The sequence below is a fragment of the Anastrepha obliqua genome, chromosome 3 (assembly GCF_027943255.1).
Source record: "Anastrepha obliqua isolate idAnaObli1 chromosome 3, idAnaObli1_1.0, whole genome shotgun sequence".
Classification (NCBI taxonomy): Eukaryota; Metazoa; Arthropoda; class Insecta; order Diptera; family Tephritidae; genus Anastrepha; species Anastrepha obliqua.
The window spans coordinates 144013994-144032352 of record NC_072894.1 but is presented as its reverse complement, the minus strand read 5'-3'; the positions used below and the strand labels follow the sequence as shown (position 1 = coordinate 144032352).

Here is an 18359-nt window from a genome sequence, read left to right as displayed (position 1 = left end):
CCTATATTTTTGGTTCATTTATGATTACCAAAAGCTCATGTAGAAGCACCTGTTTCTGGTTCAATAATTTTAGCTGGAGTTATATTAAAGTTAGGTGGGTATGGGTTATTGCGAGTTTTTTCTTTTTTACAAGTAAGTGGTATTAAATATAATTATATTTGAATTAGAATTAGATTAATTGGGGGTGTTTTAATTAGTTTAGTTTGTTTACGTCAAACTGATTTAAAGGCTTTAATTGCTTATTCTTCTGTTGCTCATATAGGAATTGTTTTAGGTGGTCTTATAACTTTAAGATATTTAGGATTTTGTGGTTCTTATACATTAATAATTGCTCATGGACTTTGTTCTTCAGGACTTTTTTGTTTAGTTAATATTACATATGAACGGTTAGGTAGTCGAAGTTTATTAATTAATAAGGGTTTATTAAATTTTATACCTTCTATAACATTATGATGATTTTTGTTGAGAGCTTGTAACATAGCTGCACCTCCTTCTTTAAACTTATTAGGTGAAATTTGTTTATTAAATAGAATTGTTAGTTGATCTTGATTAACAATAATTTCTTTATCTTTATTATCTTTTTTTAGAGCTGCTTATACTTTATATTTATATTCTTATAGTCAACATGGTAAATTATTTTCTGGAGTTTATTCGTTTAGAGGTGGTAAGATTCGGGAATATTATTTATTATTTTTGCATTGATTTCCTTTAAATTTGTTGATTTTGAAGAGTGATATTTGTATAATTTGACTATAATTTTATTTAAATAGTTTATTTAAAATATTGATTTGTGGTGTCAATGATATGATTTTTAATCATTTTAAATCGTGAGAAAGTATTTATCTATTTGTAGAATTAGATTTTTGGTTTTAGTTTTATTTAGAATTAATTTTTTTTTATTTAGATTGTTAATGTTAATTAAGGATTTTTGTATATTTATTGAATGAGAAGTAGTTAGATTTAATTCTTGTAGAATTTTTATAACTTTTTTATTTGATTGAATGAGTTTATTATTTATATCTTTTGTTTTGTTAATTTCTTCTTTAGTTATTTATTATAGAAAGGAATATATGGGGGGAGATGTAAATATTAATCGTTTTATTATACTAGTTCTTATATTTGTTTTGTCTATAATGTTATTAATTATTAGTCCTAATTTAATTAGAATTTTATTAGGGTGAGATGGACTGGGGTTAGTTTCTTATTGTTTAGTAATTTATTTTCAAAATGTAAAATCTTATAATGCTGGTATATTAACTGCTTTGTCTAATCGAATTGGGGATGTTGCCTTTTTATTAGCTATTGCTTGAATATTAAATTATGGAAGTTGAAATTATATTTTTTATTTGGAAACAATAAAGAATAGAATTGAAATAGAAATTATTGGTAGCTTAATTATATTAGCGGCTATAACTAAAAGAGCACAAATTCCTTTTTCATCTTGATTACCTGCTGCAATAGCAGCTCCTACTCCTGTTTCTGCATTAGTTCATTCTTCTACTCTTGTTACTGCTGGAATTTATTTATTAATTCGGTTTAATATTTTATTACACAATTCTTGAATAGGTCAAGTTTTACTTTTACTATCTGGTTTAACTATATTTATAGCTGGATTAGGAGCTAATTTTGAATTTGATTTAAAAAAAATTATTGCTTTATCTACTTTGAGTCAGTTGGGTTTAATAATAAGAATTTTATCAATAGGTTTTTATAAATTGGCTTTTTTTCATTTATTGAGTCATGCTTTATTTAAAGCATTATTATTTATATGTGCTGGAGCTATTATTCATAATATAAATAATTCACAAGATATTCGTTTGATAGGTGGATTAGGAATTTATATACCTTTAACTTCTGGTTGTTTTAATGTTGCCAATTTAGCTTTATGTGGTATACCTTTTTTAGCTGGATTTTATTCTAAGGATTTAATTTTAGAAATTGTGTCCTTGAGTTATATTAATATATTTTCTTTTTTTCTTTATTTTTTTTCTACTGGACTAACTGTATGTTATTCTTTTCGGTTGGTTTATTATTCTATAACTGGTGAATTAAATTGTGGTTCTTTAAATATACTAAGAGATGAAGGGTGAATTATATTGCGTGGTATAAGAGGATTATTAACTATAAGTATTACTGGTGGTAGTATACTTAGATGATTAATTTTTCCTACTCCTTATATAATTTGTTTACCAATTTATTTGAAATTATTAACTTTATTTGTTTGTATTGCTGGTGGGTTATTAGGGTATTTAATTTCAAATGTATCTTTATTTTATTTTAATAAATCTTTAAATAATTATTTAGTAAGTTATTTTTCTGGTTCAATATGATTTATACCTTATATTTCTACTTATGGTGTAATTAATCCTCCTTTAGTTTTAGGAAGAATTGTTTATAAATCTTTTGATCAAGGATGGTCTGAATTTATAGGAGGACAGAATTTGTATAATAAGTTGATAGAATATTCTCAATTAGTTTATTTTTTACATAATAATAATTTAAAAATTTATCTGTTATTATTTGTTTTATGAATTACTTTTCTTTTTAGATTATTTTTTTTATTTTATTCAAGTAGCTCAAATTGTAGAGTATAACACTGAAGATGTTAGGGTAATTGTTAAATTCTTGAATGTAGTGAATAATTTTTAGTAAATTATATAAAGGAAAATAACTTATTTGAAATGAAATAAGCTGTTTTCATTGAATTTTTTTTATTTATTTATAAGTAATGGATTATTATAAATAATTTTATTATTAGTTTTAAATTAATTTAAGTAATAAAATTTAGTAATTTATAAAAAAAATATTTTTAATTTTACAATGAAAATGTAATGTTTTTGTTAAACTATATAAATAGAAGTATAAATGGAATTTAACCATTAAAAGATAAAAGTTAGCAGCTTTTTCTTGAACATCTTACTTCCTTAATTGGAAACTAATTTTCAGTTCTATCATTAACAGTGATATGCCTCTTTTTGGCTTCAATTAAATTTATAGTTAAGAATTTATTAAATAAATAGATTAAACAAAATTCTGAATTTTAGAATAAGGGTAGTAAATTACCTAAAATTAGGTCGAAACTAATTGCAATAAATCGCTTCATATTCATTTTTACTTATTAAATTAATAATTAAGAATTTATTAAATAAATAGATTAAACAAGATAGATTGAAAATTCAATACTTTTTGAATGCAAATCAAATGTTATAATTAACTACAATCCTATTTTATTTATATTATTTATAATGTTAGTTAGATCAATTTAATATACCTTGGTTTCATTCGTGATATAAACCAATAATTAAGATTATAATAAAAATAATTGATGTAATTGTTCATATTATAATATTTGATAAATTAATAATTAAAATTATTGGTAAAATTAATGCAATTTCTACATCAAAAATTAAAAAAATAATTGTAATTAGGAAGAATCGTATAGAGAATGGAAGACGTGATGATGATTTTGGGTCAAACCCACATTCAAATGGGGAACATTTTTCACGATCTGCTATACTTTTTTTTGATAAAATAGAAGCTAAAATTATTACAATACTTGTAATTGTTATTAGGATTAGAGCTATAATAATAATTGAAAAAATTATCTATACTACTAATTAGTAGACTTTATGATTGGAAGTCAAATATACTTTATATATTATATAGATATTGTAAATATTAATTATATTACTTTATTATCCTCCTCATCAATAAATTGAAATATATAAAAATAATCAAACAATATCAACGAAATGTCAGTATCAAGCAGCTGCTTCAAAACCGAAATGATGTGTTTTTGAAAAATGATTATTTAAATGTCGGATTAAACAGATTAATAAGAAAGTTGTTCCAATTAATACATGGATTCCATGAAATCCTGTAGCTATAAAAAACGTAGATCCGTAAACTGAGTCAGCAATTGTGAATGGTGCTTCAATGTATTCATATGCTTGTAAAATAGTAAAATATACTCCTAATAATACTGTGAAGAATAACCCTTGTGTAGCTTGAGAATGATTACCTTCTATTAAACTATGATGGGCTCATGTTACAGTTACCCCTGAGGCTAATAAGATAGCTGTATTTAATAAAGGAATTTGAAATGGGTTGAAAGGTTTAATTCCGGCTGGTGGTCATGAAGCTCCTAATTCAATTGTTGGAGATAATCTACTATGAAAAAAAGCTCAAAAAAATGATACAAAAAATAAAACTTCTGATAAAATAAATAAAATTATTCCTCATCGTAGGCCTAATGTTACAGGTAGGGTGTGTAATCCTTGGAAAGTTCCTTCACGAGAAACATCTCGTCATCATTGATAGACAGTTAAAATAGTAATAATATTACCTAATAAGAATAATGAAATATCATATTGATGAAATCATTTAACTAAACCTGAAACTGATGTTATTGCTCCAATAGCTCCTGTTAAAGGTCATGGACTATAATCTACTAAGTGGAATGGGTGATTAGCGTGTGTTGACATTATTTAAAATTAATTTACTTCTCTAGAGTATAAAGTACTTAATACTGCGAATACATAGGATTGAATAATTGCTACAGCTGACTCAAGTACTAATAAAGCAATTTGAGCAATAATTAATAGTGAAATAATAGTATATGAAAGTGATGGACCTGTATTTCCTAGAAGAGTTAATAGTAAGTGACCTGCAATTATATTAGCTGCTAATCGTACTGCTAAAGTTCCTGGTCGAATTAAATTTCTAATTGTTTCAATACATACTATGAATGGTATTAAAATTGCTGGCGTTCCTTGAGGAACTAAATGTGCAAATATATGTTGGGTATGATTAATTCAACCATAAATTATAAAACATAATCATAAAGGTAAAGCTAATGTTAAAGTTAATGTTAAATGGCTTGTACTTGTGAAAATATAAGGGAATAATCCTATAAAATTATTAAACAAAATTAGTGAAAATAAAGAAACGAAAATAAAAGTTGACCCTGAATGTCCTGTAGATCCTAATAAAGTTTGAAATTCTTTATGTAAAGTTAATAAAATTGAATTTCAGAAAATATGATATCGTGAGGGTATTAATCAATATGTTGAAGGGATTACTATTAATCCTAGAAGAGTTCTTATTCAATTAAGAGATAAATTATAAATACTTGAGGTGGGGTCAAAAACTGAGAATAAATTTGTTATCATTTTCAATTAAGAGGTTGAGTTGAAGATTTTTTAGTTGAATCAGATTTAGGTGATTGAGGGATTATAGAGTAATAATTTATTATTCTAAAAAGTATAAATGTGATAGAAAAAATAATAAATAAACTTAATCAACCAATTGGGGCTATTTGTGGGATTAAAAAATATTAATAAGCTTAATAATTTTAGTTTGACAAACTAATGTTATATATTTAACTAATTTTTTATTATTATTAAGTATAATTTATAAATCATTAGAAGTAAGTGCTAATTTACTATTGAGTGGTTTAAGAGACCAGTACTTGCTTTCAGTCATCTAATGATGAATTTACTCTATTTGTAATTCATTTAATAAAATGGTTAACAGGAATACTTTCAATGACAATAGGTATAAAACTATGATTAGCACCACAATGTGGCAGAGGAAGAGGAAAGATCAGGTGGAGAAGGAATTGGCTTCACTTGGTGTATCCAATTGGCGCCGGTTAGCACGAGAAAGAAACGACTGGCGGGCTTTATTAAACTCGGCCAAAATCGCGCCAATTAAGAAGAAGAGTACTGAAATGAAAAATTAATATATAGTATAAATAAAAAAAAATCGTCTGAGTTAACTGGCGGTAGTCAATTCTCATATCATCTGAAGAATTTAATTTAGGCAGTTCAACAATTTTAGCGCACATTTGTTCCTTTGTCGCAAGTATTTGCGGTAGAAAGACTGTACTTAGAGCGCATGTCATACCGAGATACTGTGAAACTGCGGAATTGGTTAGGTGGCTGTAAATCCAATCAAGAAAAGTACATGTATCCGATGGTTCGTTGTGTATAATTAGATGTGTGAGCTCGTGAATACCATTTATCAAGTATTAGCTGCATACATTTATTGTAATTGTAATCCATTCTAACCAAATAATGTGAGCACGACGGGAGTTGACATTCCATTACTGCAAAGTACATATACATAAATATATTTCTGAAGCAAACACGAGTAAAAGTAAGCGCGGGGCATAAATCATCATATGTATGTATTTAGCATTATTTTTAGAAGCTGCTGAAGCCTACATATATGTCAGTTCAATGTGCGCGGAACAGGAAGTGAATGCACTAAACACTTTAATTTAACACCCAAACGAATGCGTTAAGCAACTTTGAGATTTATGATGCTGGACGATTTCGAAAGCCGCATTGCTAGGCAGAATTTATTACATAAATATCCCACGCCTTAAGCGATTCGTTTACACTTCATAATTTGTATTACTTATTACCTGGTTTGCCGACAAGAAGTTACAGAAAATTTCGAGCGTCTTCTCAGGTATTTCTCTTTGTGTAAACTCAGGAAGCCACACATGTGCGTATATATTTTGAAGTACTCGTATATACATACATAGGTAGGTACTCTATAGGGACTCGAATCGCAGCGGTTACAATGAATGTTTTCAACGAAAATAAGTAACGCATTCTTCCTCAGACGTGCATTCCTTTGGTTACCGTTTTTGGATCTTCGTTATTACTACATATTTGAGCCGCGCACTTATTTTTCTAGGTTTTTGTAAGAGCTTCTCCTCGAAGAATTGAAGAAGAAGTACCAAACACCCAAAATGGCTGTAAGTGCCAATTATATATTATATATATACATATAAATATCCACCAATACCTCACTTTGCGTCGTGGTTACGTTCCAAGAAAATACAACGCAAATTGAAACGACTCAAAGTGAATTAAGATATTCTATAGCAAACCATGGCGGCCGCCGTAGCCGAATGGGTTGGTGCGTGATTACCATTCGGAATTCACAGAGAAATCGTTGGTTCGAATCTCGGTGAAAGCAAAATTAATAAAAACATTTTTCTAATAGCGGTCCCCCCTCGGCAGGCAATAGTAAACCTCCGAGTGTATTTCTGCCATGAAAAAGCTCCTCATAAAAATATCTGCCGTTCGGAGTCGGCTTGAAACTGTAAGTCCCTCCATTTGTGGAACAACATCAAGACGCACACCACAAATAGGAGGAGGAGCTCGGCCAAACACCTAACAGAAGTGTACGCGCCAATTATTTATTTATTTTTTTTTTTTTTTATAGCAAACCATGTAAAGATCAAAGATAGGTTCTAGAGTTACGAAAATACTACTTTTTAAAAAGAAAATTGAACAAAGTAAACATTTAAAAATAATATAAACTTTATTGCATACATAAAACAAGAAAAAACCGTGTTCAATTAAAACAAAATAAAATATTCAATTCATTTATGAAAACAAAATTAGAATTTATCACTGCCTGATGAGTCCATAGTGGCTGCTGTCGTAAATCGGCCTCCTTTCACAAAAAATTGGTCCAATATTTGCTGAACAGCTTTTTTAACATTAAATAAATTTTCTTGCAGCAACTGATATTCGTAGCTACCGCCTGGGGAACTTTAAAACTCCTTCCGCTGTCAGGATCGTTTTTAAAAATAAATCTCCATAGTTTCGTCAATCAAACACCTCGCTTTGGAAATTTGTTTGGAGGTTGAATTTTGTTCTTTGGAGATTTCTTTTGAATGTTCACTGTAATCTTCTTCATTAGCAAATTGCAATTCCAGTTGCAATAGTTGTTCATTAGAGAATTCTTGGTTGTGGGAGGTTAGCAATTCATTTATGTCAGTCTCCTCCATACCTTTAAAAATAGGCTCTCTAACTAAATTAGAAATTTCATGACGAACATCTGGTGTACCATCAACTTCTGAGGCGCATGTTCGCTGAACACATTCAGGCAATATTTTGCGCCAAACACTATTTATGCAAGAAGGTTTAATCTCCTCCCACGAATCGGAAATAATTTCTATGGCTTTCATAATGTTGAACTTTTTCGAAAACTCTAGCATGGCAGGCTTATCTTGTCCGCCAGTCTCACTTAAAAGAAGTTTAAATGTTCGTCGAAGGTAATAACTTCTAAATACATTTAAATGATAGCTTTATTTTTTTATATTTAGTAATTCTACCAGCAGCGCCCTTTCTCCTTATTTGGCTAAAAAACTTACAGGTGTATTTAAAAAATATATATATAACTCTGCCAATAAATAAATTGTAAAAATATTAACCTTTTTTGTAATCAGAAACAACACGTAAAAATTTATATAAATTTATTATTCTCTTTTTAAAAAAGCACAACACACTACGCAATTGAAACTGCTATATTAAAATTAGCAAAACAAAGTGAAAATAAAACTATTGCGTTGATTTTTGAAAAATATTGGTTTTTAGAAAGGGAATCTCGGAGTTTTGATGGCATGGCGCAATCAGAAGTGTTGCCATCGTTTAGAAAAAAAAAAGAAAATTTCAAAAAAAAAAAATGAAAGACTCGAACCCAAAACGACGCAACCTCGAAAATCTAACGACACACAGTGAAAATTAGTACTAATTAAGCAACGTCGCAACTTCGAAAAAAACGCAAAACGAAACGGCGCAAGGCGCAAGATATCTTCATTTTGCTTTTCTCATGGCTTAATCTGGTTGATTTTCACTGGGCCTTAAATAATCAGACATCTCAGTTCCAGTTTCATATAAATTGCTCATACAAATGCTTATCATATGTGTGTATGTATGTATATATCAATCATTCTTTCAAAAATTGGTGTATTCTTAGAAGCGTAAAAGGGCTTTAAACAAACATAATAAATTACCTAATTAATGTGGATATTTACACATTTATTCGCCACTCCTTATAACAGTTATAACTTTAAACACCAGTCTCAAAGTTAACTGAAAATATTAAATATTTTAATGGAAAACAAAAATGTTAACTTCCACAATCAAAGCATCCACAATCAAAGACAGGTAAGTTTTTTCCGACATTTCGGAAGTATGCAAGCTAGTACCTTCATATGTACACATATACATACATACTTATCTATCCTATACTACTTTCATAGCCGACTGGGTAGAAGATACAAATTTTTGTTGAATAAAGTGCACAAGGTACCTTGAACGAGGTAGTAGCAATGATACATTGCAGTCCTCCTTTAACCACACTTCAGTTACTCTGCAACTGGATTGGATGTTGCTGATTTGCTTTGTAACAAAATAAGATAAATAAAAAAACACCTACAAAATTCAGAACGATGTGAAAATAAATCGCAACAGCAGACTGACTGTCGACAGTAAAAAAATAAATAATCAAAATGTTTTCAGCTTCACTGAATCTGGCGCACCTAAACAAAAGGCACTGGCGAAGGATTTACATTGGAAATATCGCGTTCAAGCAATAAATCAACAGTTTCCCACCAGTCTTTAACCCATATGCATGCATAGATATACTCGTACAAGTACATACATACACAGGCATACATGCATGTGCAGCTATTACTTTCGTTTTTGCTGTGTTGCTTATGGTTTTATGCAATTAAATATAAAATTGTTATTTTATCAAACACCAACAAGCGCAGAAATACTAATTGGTTTGTTTTGCATTTTTTGTTAAAGAATATTAGAAAAGTTAGGGCAAAAGTGTTGGTTTCCGAATATAGAAATACATACCATTTATGTTAATATCTAGAAATAAATATATAAATAGTAAGGATACAGAAATATAAATAAATTGAAATAATAGGGAAAATGTATTGGGTTGGCAACTAAGTAATTGCGGAGTTTTTTTTAGAAAATCAAAGACAATTTTTTCATGGAACTAAATAACTTTAATCTGTAATGTATTGCTTATATTGATCAATGACCTTTTGCCATCTTTCAGTCAGCATCATAATCCCACGTTCATGAAACTACTGGTTTTTATTAGCAAAAAACTGAATCAGGTACGATTTGACATCATCATCATTATTGAAATTTTTACCATTCAAGGAGTTTTGTAAAGATCAAAACGTAAAGTAATCGGATGGTGCAAGGCCAGGACTATATGGTGGATGTGGCAAAATATCCCAACCAAGCTCCAATAATTTTTGCCGAGTGGGCAGAGATGTGTGCGGATGATGGAATACAACACCTTTTCGATTTGTCAATTTCATTGTTCAATTTCGCTAGTTGTTCAATGTAGGCATCAGAATTAATCGTTCGGTTCGGTAGTAAGAGTTCAAAGTAGACAATTCCTTTGTAATCCCACCAATCTGATAACAACACTTTTTTTTGATGAATATCTAATTTTGATGTTGTTTGTGTTGGTTCACCTGGCCTACTCCACCATCTTTTCCCCTTAATATAATATTATTGTAAACAACCCATTTTTCATCGCCAGTTATTAGTCGTTTTAAAAATGGATCATTTTCATTACGTTTCTTTAGCAAATCGCAGCTGTTAATGCGTTTCGTTAAATGCGTTTCTTTCAGTTCGTAAGCAACCCATGTGTCGAGTTTTTGAACATAGTCAAGTTGTCTGATTTTCAATGCATGTATTGTATGTGATACATGAAGCTTCTCTGCAATCTCAGGTGTTGCACTGTGACGATCCGAATCGATTATTGTTTTGATTAGGGCGTCATCAACTTCACCAGAACGATATTTGGCAAACCAATTTTTACACTGCCGTTCTTTTAAGGCTTCGTCACCATTAACAGCATATAACTTTTTATGAGCTTGTGAGGCGGTTTTCCCTTTGTCGAAATAAAAAAGCAAAATATGACGAAAATGTTAATTTTGATTTTCCATTTTTCAACGAACGCCAAACGAAAACTACGCAACCGATCAAAAAACTTTTTTTACTGATTGACAGCTGAATTGTCAAATATCAAATAACAAAATATGTTTTACATTTGTACTACGTCTGCAAACCTGAAAATTCAGCTGAAGCCACCTATGAGTGCAATCCGCAATTATTTAGTTGGCAACCCAATAAAATTTCTAGTTATTGAATTTTTTGTGCATTACTGCAAAATACAGGTTGGGCCAAATAGTGGTTTACTTTTGAGTTTTAATTTTAATTAAAAAAATTAACAAAAATCAATTTTGTTCGCTATAATTATTGATTTATTCGAAAGAGCAAACATATCCATTCTCTTGCTAAACAATGCTACTTGGGGCTAAGTGGGCAATTGAATAGCAAAGTCCTCTCTCGACGAACAAAAGTAACACTCTTCAACGCTCTCATCGTGCCCGCGGATACATTGGCTGGTCACGTCGTTCGAAGGGATAAAACGCTCCGGCTCTAAAAGTATTCGATGCGGTACCAGCTGGTGATAGCAGAGGAAGAGGATGGCGTCCTCTACATTGGAAAGATCAGGTGGAGATGGACTTGGTGTTTCCAACAGGTACTGGTTAGCACGAGAAAGAAACGACTGGCGCGCTTTGTTAAGCTCGACCAACATCGCGGTTATAGCGCCAATCTAGAAGAAGAAACATATCCATTATGTAAGGAAAACTATTTCATTCCTGTGGATATCTTGGCTGGATTCGCAGTGACGCATCCCATTAACCCAGTTATCCAAGACCTTGGAGATGGTAACGAATGCAATTATAAAACAAAAAACACTATATGGACCACCATATAATTGTTTTCAAAATGCAAATATTATAAAGTATATCAAAACAAACAAATTTGAAGCATTTGAAGCAGAGTTAATCGCTGTACCGGAAATCGGTTACGATATCAAGTAAGAGATTTCGGATGCCAGGGTTTAATAGCTAGTTCGTCAAATTTGCGTCGAAATCGCGGTAAGGAGAAATATTATTCAACAGATGTGTCTCTAGACGCTGTTGTTCCCGTAACTCTAGGAATGGATTCACGAGCTTTACAGCTCACCCTGCTCTGAGTTGTGAGTTCTGGACACTTTTGAAATATAATCAATATTATTAGATTCCAATTTATGGTCCGATCTACATAAATTCAGAATATATATGAATTAGTTACATCAGAAGAAATATATTATATTGCACGAAATGGAATCGCGTAAAAAACACAGCTGACATATAGTATGACACAGGTAGAAACACACGAGTTTTATTCCTGAAGTGTGCCAAATTGAACACAGGAGAAAGCGTGATTTACGTTCAAGGATGTTTTCAAAAAGAAGGTTAAAATAAGAGGGTTACCATACAAATTTGGTACAATAATTTTTTCTTCTTTATAACATTGAAGAAGTATGCGTGTTAGAAATAAAGGCACTGTTTTTTTCAAAAAAAAAATTTTATTTTTCAACATATGTTGTTCTCTTTTAGAAAGATATACTTCTCCCAACGCTCAGGCCTCTTCTAACCCCTCCAAAAAAAGGGTTTGTCAAACTCTCCAAAATACGCTTCTGTTTCGGCGATGACTTAATCGTTTGAACTAAATTTTTTTTCCAAGAGCTATTTCTTCATGTTAGGGAACAAGAAAAAGTCGCAGGGAACCAGATCAGGCGAATACATGGGGTGCGGCAGCAATTCATAACGCAATTCATGCGGCGACAACTCCGGATGAATGTGCTGGTGCGTAATCGTGGTGAAACATCACCTTCTTTTCGCCAAATGCGGCTGTGTCTCCTTCAATTTTTTGTGAATCCATGAGGATGACGCCGTTCCCATCCCAGAAAATCATCGCTGTGACCTTCCGGCCACGTTTAAATTCATTGAACCAATATCTAACTGTGGCCATTGCTTTTATCTCGGAATTACCATTGCTTTTATCTCCGAATTAAAGCGAATTACCGAACGATACTGCTCTTTTGCCATCTTACCGAAAATCACGAAACAAGTCATACTCGAACAGCTGCCAAATCCAAACTAACCTATCAATCAGTCTGAAATTTGTTTTCCCGTCGTTTGATAGATGGCAGCACCATGCTAATGCCCCAGGAACACCCTCTGTCATCAAACAAGGGTACTTATTGAACCGCTCTCGTACATTGCCGAGCCGTCATAGGATCAGCTATAGATTTCTTAAAAAGTATCTAGTAATTTAGATCCTGTCATATGTACGAATGCCAGCTTGGTGGCTTGCTGTCACCATCAATCCAACCTTTTTAAGAATTTGCAACTGGAGTCTGTCCAGTTTATATAAGACTAATGAAATTAATATGGGCGACATCAGCCAACGCCAGCAGGTGTACATCCCATTGTCCTCCAGACTTAGTCGACATTCTCAGTAGACTAGCTCAATTGGGGCGGTTGGAAACGTAGTGAATAAACCTGTAAGCAAACTTAATGGATGGTATGAAATTATGTAGTTAAAACAGAAATTTTATAAACTTCTTTCAATAGTGCCAAATTTAGAGCGCTTTCGATATTCAATAGTATCGGTTCAAGCGAAATAGATTTTATTTGAGAAGAAAGGCGCATTTTATTGGATCCATTATGCCTCCTGACGTGCCTAGGAGGTGGCCCAACTTCCAGAAAATGTCTGCATGGTGGTTCCTGCTACGGTTGGAACGTATGCACAATAATATAAAAATCAAAGAGAAAATACATAAAAATATTCTAAAACATAATACAATAAATATTAATATGTAGAAGGTAAGTGGGACCGGCCGCCGTAGCCGAATGGGTTGATGCGTGATTACCATTCGGAATTCACAGAGAAATCGTTGGTTCGAATCTCGGTGAAAGCAAAATTAATAAAAACATTTTTCTAATAGCGGTCGCCCCTCGGCAGGCAATAGCAAACCTCCGAGTGTATTTCTGCCATGAAAAAGCTCCTCATAAAAATAAAAAAATATCTGCCGTTCGGAGTCGGCTTGAAACTGCATCAAGACGCACACCACAAATAGAAGGAGGAGCTCGGCCAAGCACCTAACAGAAGTGTACGCGCCAATTATTTATTTTATTTATTTTATTAAGTGGGACATAAAATACATAAGTTCATATTTATGCACAAATTATAAATACTCTAAAACAAAACATCTGCTGTTGATGTCGCCCCTGATCCTCCGTTAACAAATTGGACTGATTCTAATTGCACATTCTTAATAAGGCAGAATTGGTGGTGATAAGCCACTAAGCCGGTGTTCGTACATACACCTATTTCACACTTACTGATATTGAAAGAAATACACTCATAAATCAGTCATGGATTTAGATCTAAATATTGCCGAACAGCAGTGGCGCTTAGAGATGAATGGATTTTGTTTGTTTCCAGATGAGTGAGTGTGAGTAAATATTTAACCCATACATTCCCTAACTGATATTTTTTTTAGGATAAGCCATCCTGTAAGTTCCTGGACTGGAAAAATAATTGTCAAAACCGTAAATAAAAATATGTTTAAATTTCCTCAAGTATGGTAATCTCAGAGGCAGAAAGGAATGAGAAATTGGTATCATCAATTGTGGGAAAGATACTTTTCAAGGTTGCCATCGGAAGTAAAAGTGCGAGCTTATCTTTTCTTTGGATTGTTTAATATAAGAAAAAAAAAAAAGAAAAAATTCCCCTCGATCTGTAGTTTCATATGATTTAGACACACTTTTAATTTTTAATTTTAATTTGTTGCGATCAAAGGAGAGAGCAAACGAGAGAAATGCATCTAGAGTGTTACAAATGAGCTATATACGATTAAGTAAAGATAACCATAATTTGTAAAATATCACTACTATTTTCGGGAGTATTGGCCAAAGCATGCAGCTTGTGAGCTAAGAGGCTAGAAACAAAGTTGGTTGAAACTTAAAAACTTTCGGCTGGCGGGCAGCAGAAATCTTTATATTCCTTAGATTAATATCAAGCCAAATTAAGTTTTGAGTAAGTTAATTCCGAGAACTAAGGCAATGCACAAGTTTGGGTTAGATAAGGTTAAAGTGACTGTCGACAAATCATATCTACTCACCTAGGCTTGTTTGATCCCACGTGGATTAAGATTCCCTTTTATTCGTACTAATTTTTTAGTTTGTTTACCTCCTTTGTTAATTTTTTTACAATTTCCCAAAAATAAGCTTTAGAATAATATTAAAATTTTATATATTCCAAAAATCCCCCCTCTCTAATGTACATATGTACACAAATGTATATTTACGTATAAGTATGCATATCTGATAACTAGGAATATTTTATGGTAACGCCCCTATTTTTTGTTAAATAAGTTTGTGTATGGATTCTAGTCGTGCATCCGGTATAAATACAGCGACTAAGCATAACTTTGTTCAGTATTTGGTGTGAAATTTCTGTATATAATTCGGTGTTGATTACATTTTCGTGTTTTATCCATTATTTGAAACATAAATATATACATATGTATATATGGTTATGGTCCGTGTGTGCTTCAATATGCGGGAATTTTATAAGATTCTAAATACCATAGTCCTACTGACAATTGTGAATGTAATTAGCACCTTCGCTGATGATTTCAATCAACAACCACAAATACACTCATATAATGGAGAATTAATAATTCGTTCTGTGCCATTTCGAAATGTAACATTTCGCGTCAAAGGTGAGGGAGGAATCTTTGTTAACTCAGTGAATGTACTCAATGCTGTGCAAAAGAAAAATATGCAATTACGTCCGGTTCACCAGGAAGAAGTGCTGACTTCACAAAGTCTGCAAGCGCTATTGGAAACTTTCAAGGATGATTTGCATACTCTGGGTGCACGATTCGCCATTTTACAAAATCGGACTAGGGGTGGACAGACGTTAAATATACGTCGCAGTTTGGGGCGGATACGGCGATCACTTAGCCGAGCAACGCAAATCGAAAACAATCTGATGATAAATGAGTGTCAGGAAGTAGGCGGAAATGGTACTCGTTGCAAGAATAGTGGTATCTGTCATGACGGCTATAAAGATTTTCACTGTGAATGTGTAAACGGATGGACGGTAAGTGGGCAACAAACACTGTTGCCGAAAAAAAGCACTAAAATGTATCCTAGATAAAAACAGTTCAAGTTGACACGGTGTTTGGAAAGCTGTCCTAATTTAATATCCATGGCTTTTGTACACATAACTATGCATAATATACTATGTACTATGTAGCACAATCGATCTAACGTTTTGTAATGGCCTGAAGAGAATATGAGTTACAAAGATAGGTTGATAGGTTGATAGGTTATTTTTGACTAGGCCGTTATAGCATTTTTAGCTGTCGGAACCTGTGCAATAATAAAAAATTTCTTCAGCAGCCCCATTTGTGAACAGAAAAATATAACTGAACATGCGTAAAACTCGGTTTATCCATATTTGAGCCACACACTTTTAATAAATCGCAATAAACTTTGAAGCCTACTAAAAGGCTTGACGAAACCCCGCCCAACCCGTTGTATTATGTTATCTTATGCTATTTTAAGACAAAATTTCATGAGATGAGGTGAGTTAAGGTGGGTTTAGATGAAAAATGATGATACCATGAAAACCGAAAAATTAATTAATTTCGTTAAAAAAATGAAACTCGATATGTGAATAAACATAAATACATATTTTCAGAACAAGACTTTGAAATTAAGAAATTTGTTATTATTTCTGATCGGAAATTTTAAATCTCAAAACAATGATTGAATAACAATTTTTATGATAAAACTCATGATAATTAGGACCCCTTTTTTTGCGAATGGTACTCGTTCTTGGCGCATCAGCACATGCTTTAAATTTCGCCTTTTCGCTGAAAATTATAGAGACCCATCACCTTTGCGCTCAATTCCATCAGGTTGCTAATCGCTATTTTTCTGTAAAGCAGTTAGCATGGATTTTTGCTTTTAGGTATTAAGGCTTTTACTCTACTTGTACACGTATGCTCGGAGTTCTCAGAGAGAACGTAGGTTCAAATCTCGGTGAAACACCAAAATTAAGAAAAACATTTTTCTAATAACGGTCGCCCCTCGGCAGGCAACGGTAAACCTGCGAGTGTATTTCTGCCATGAAAAAGCTCCTCATAAAAATATCTGCCGTTCGGAGTCGGCTTGAAACTGTAGGTCCCTCCATTTGTGAAACAACATCAACATGCACACCACAAATAGGAGGAGGAGCTCGGCCAAACACCCAAAAAGGGTGTACGCGCCAATTATATGTATATATATACCTATATATACATATATATGCCCCCCTACAACTTCAAGCACTTCGATAGTCTCGAACAGCTGTCTGGCTCAGATTCCAGCAACATAATAAAGTTCTTAAGCCGCGCAGACTGGATATGGTCATATTATAAATAACATTAAACAAGTCGGTAACGAGGAGGTGGCAACAAAATGGTGCAGAAGCATCCATCTGGATGAATCACCACTTCAACCAACTCACCACCAACCTTGAACAATGTAAGAAAATTTTTTTAAATATTCTAATGGTCACGGCTTACTGCAAATATTCAATAAAGATGGTACTAGTGAGAATAAAAATAAAAAGGTACCCTTTTATATATCATAAATGGTATCCATCAAAACGTGTATAAACCATGTAAATGTCACAACCTGGAAAAGTTTATGTTCTTATAAACAAACTGTAAAATTTTCTATGAAAATTCATTTACACAAATGCGATAAGTTTACGTTGAGATTTCAGTATGTAAACGTACATATGCATAAATTTACATTGCAACGAATACAACGCTGCCGAGCTCTCAGCGGATATATTTTCTGGGCAAAATTCACATTGAACTGCAAAATGAAAAAAGATAAGATTCATAATTAAACAGAGATTAAATTATAACAAAAGTTTTTTTATTTTCAAAAGACTCGGCAAGCAAAACAAAAGAGGATCAATCCCTCTAACGCTTTAACTGATTTGCAGGCTCTGTACTATCCCCGCTGCAGTAAAAAAAGCTCTGAAGATAGGCTCTCGCCTGGTTGCCATTAGGGACGGCTGTTGTTTATGAAACTAAAGTTTCAGAAAATTGGTTTGCATTTCAAATCATTTTTCCTAATAATTAAAACATATGCATATGTAAGTTAACGCAACAACTTACAAAATTTCAACAAAGTTGACACTTAACAATGGTCAACTACCCTGCACGCGCATCAGCATAACCGCTGACGCTTCAACCCAGTTGCGTAAGCAACGATCAGCAAATTACCAATCAATACGGGTCAACAACAGTCAGCATATTGTACGAGTCAACAACAGTCAGCACATTGATGACCATTATAGGTGTAATGTAGAAGTAAGAAATATAATGTAATTAATCTTAAGTTTGATTCACTTTAATAAAGTCAAAAGCGGACACAAGTCCGCTAGCTTTTTTAAAAACTAAAATAAATCTATGATTTATTAACTGGCGCCCGAGCAGGGACCAGTAGTGTCAAAAGGATCAGTCGGTAAACGTCCCAGTAAAAATTGCATAAGTCGGCCTAAAGTAGCCCGCCGCAATCGGTAAAAAAAAAACGAGTGTGA

At 32.4% G+C, this 18359-nt stretch overlaps 1 protein-coding gene and 1 pseudogene across 1 annotated transcript in view; both read left to right on the top strand.

The window, feature by feature from the left end:
• Positions 1–1182: 1182 nt before the first annotated feature.
• On the top strand, positions 1183–2566 carry LOC129242273 (NADH-ubiquinone oxidoreductase chain 5-like; annotated as a pseudogene).
• Positions 2567–15308: 12742 nt separating this feature from the next.
• LOC129241559 (cubilin homolog) overlaps positions 15309–18359 on the top strand; it is a 58899-nt gene continuing 55848 nt past the window's right edge. The window contains 1 exon segment of the mRNA XM_054877956.1: positions 15309–15857. Within this exon segment, the coding sequence (XP_054733931.1) occupies positions 15309–15857 (549 nt within the window).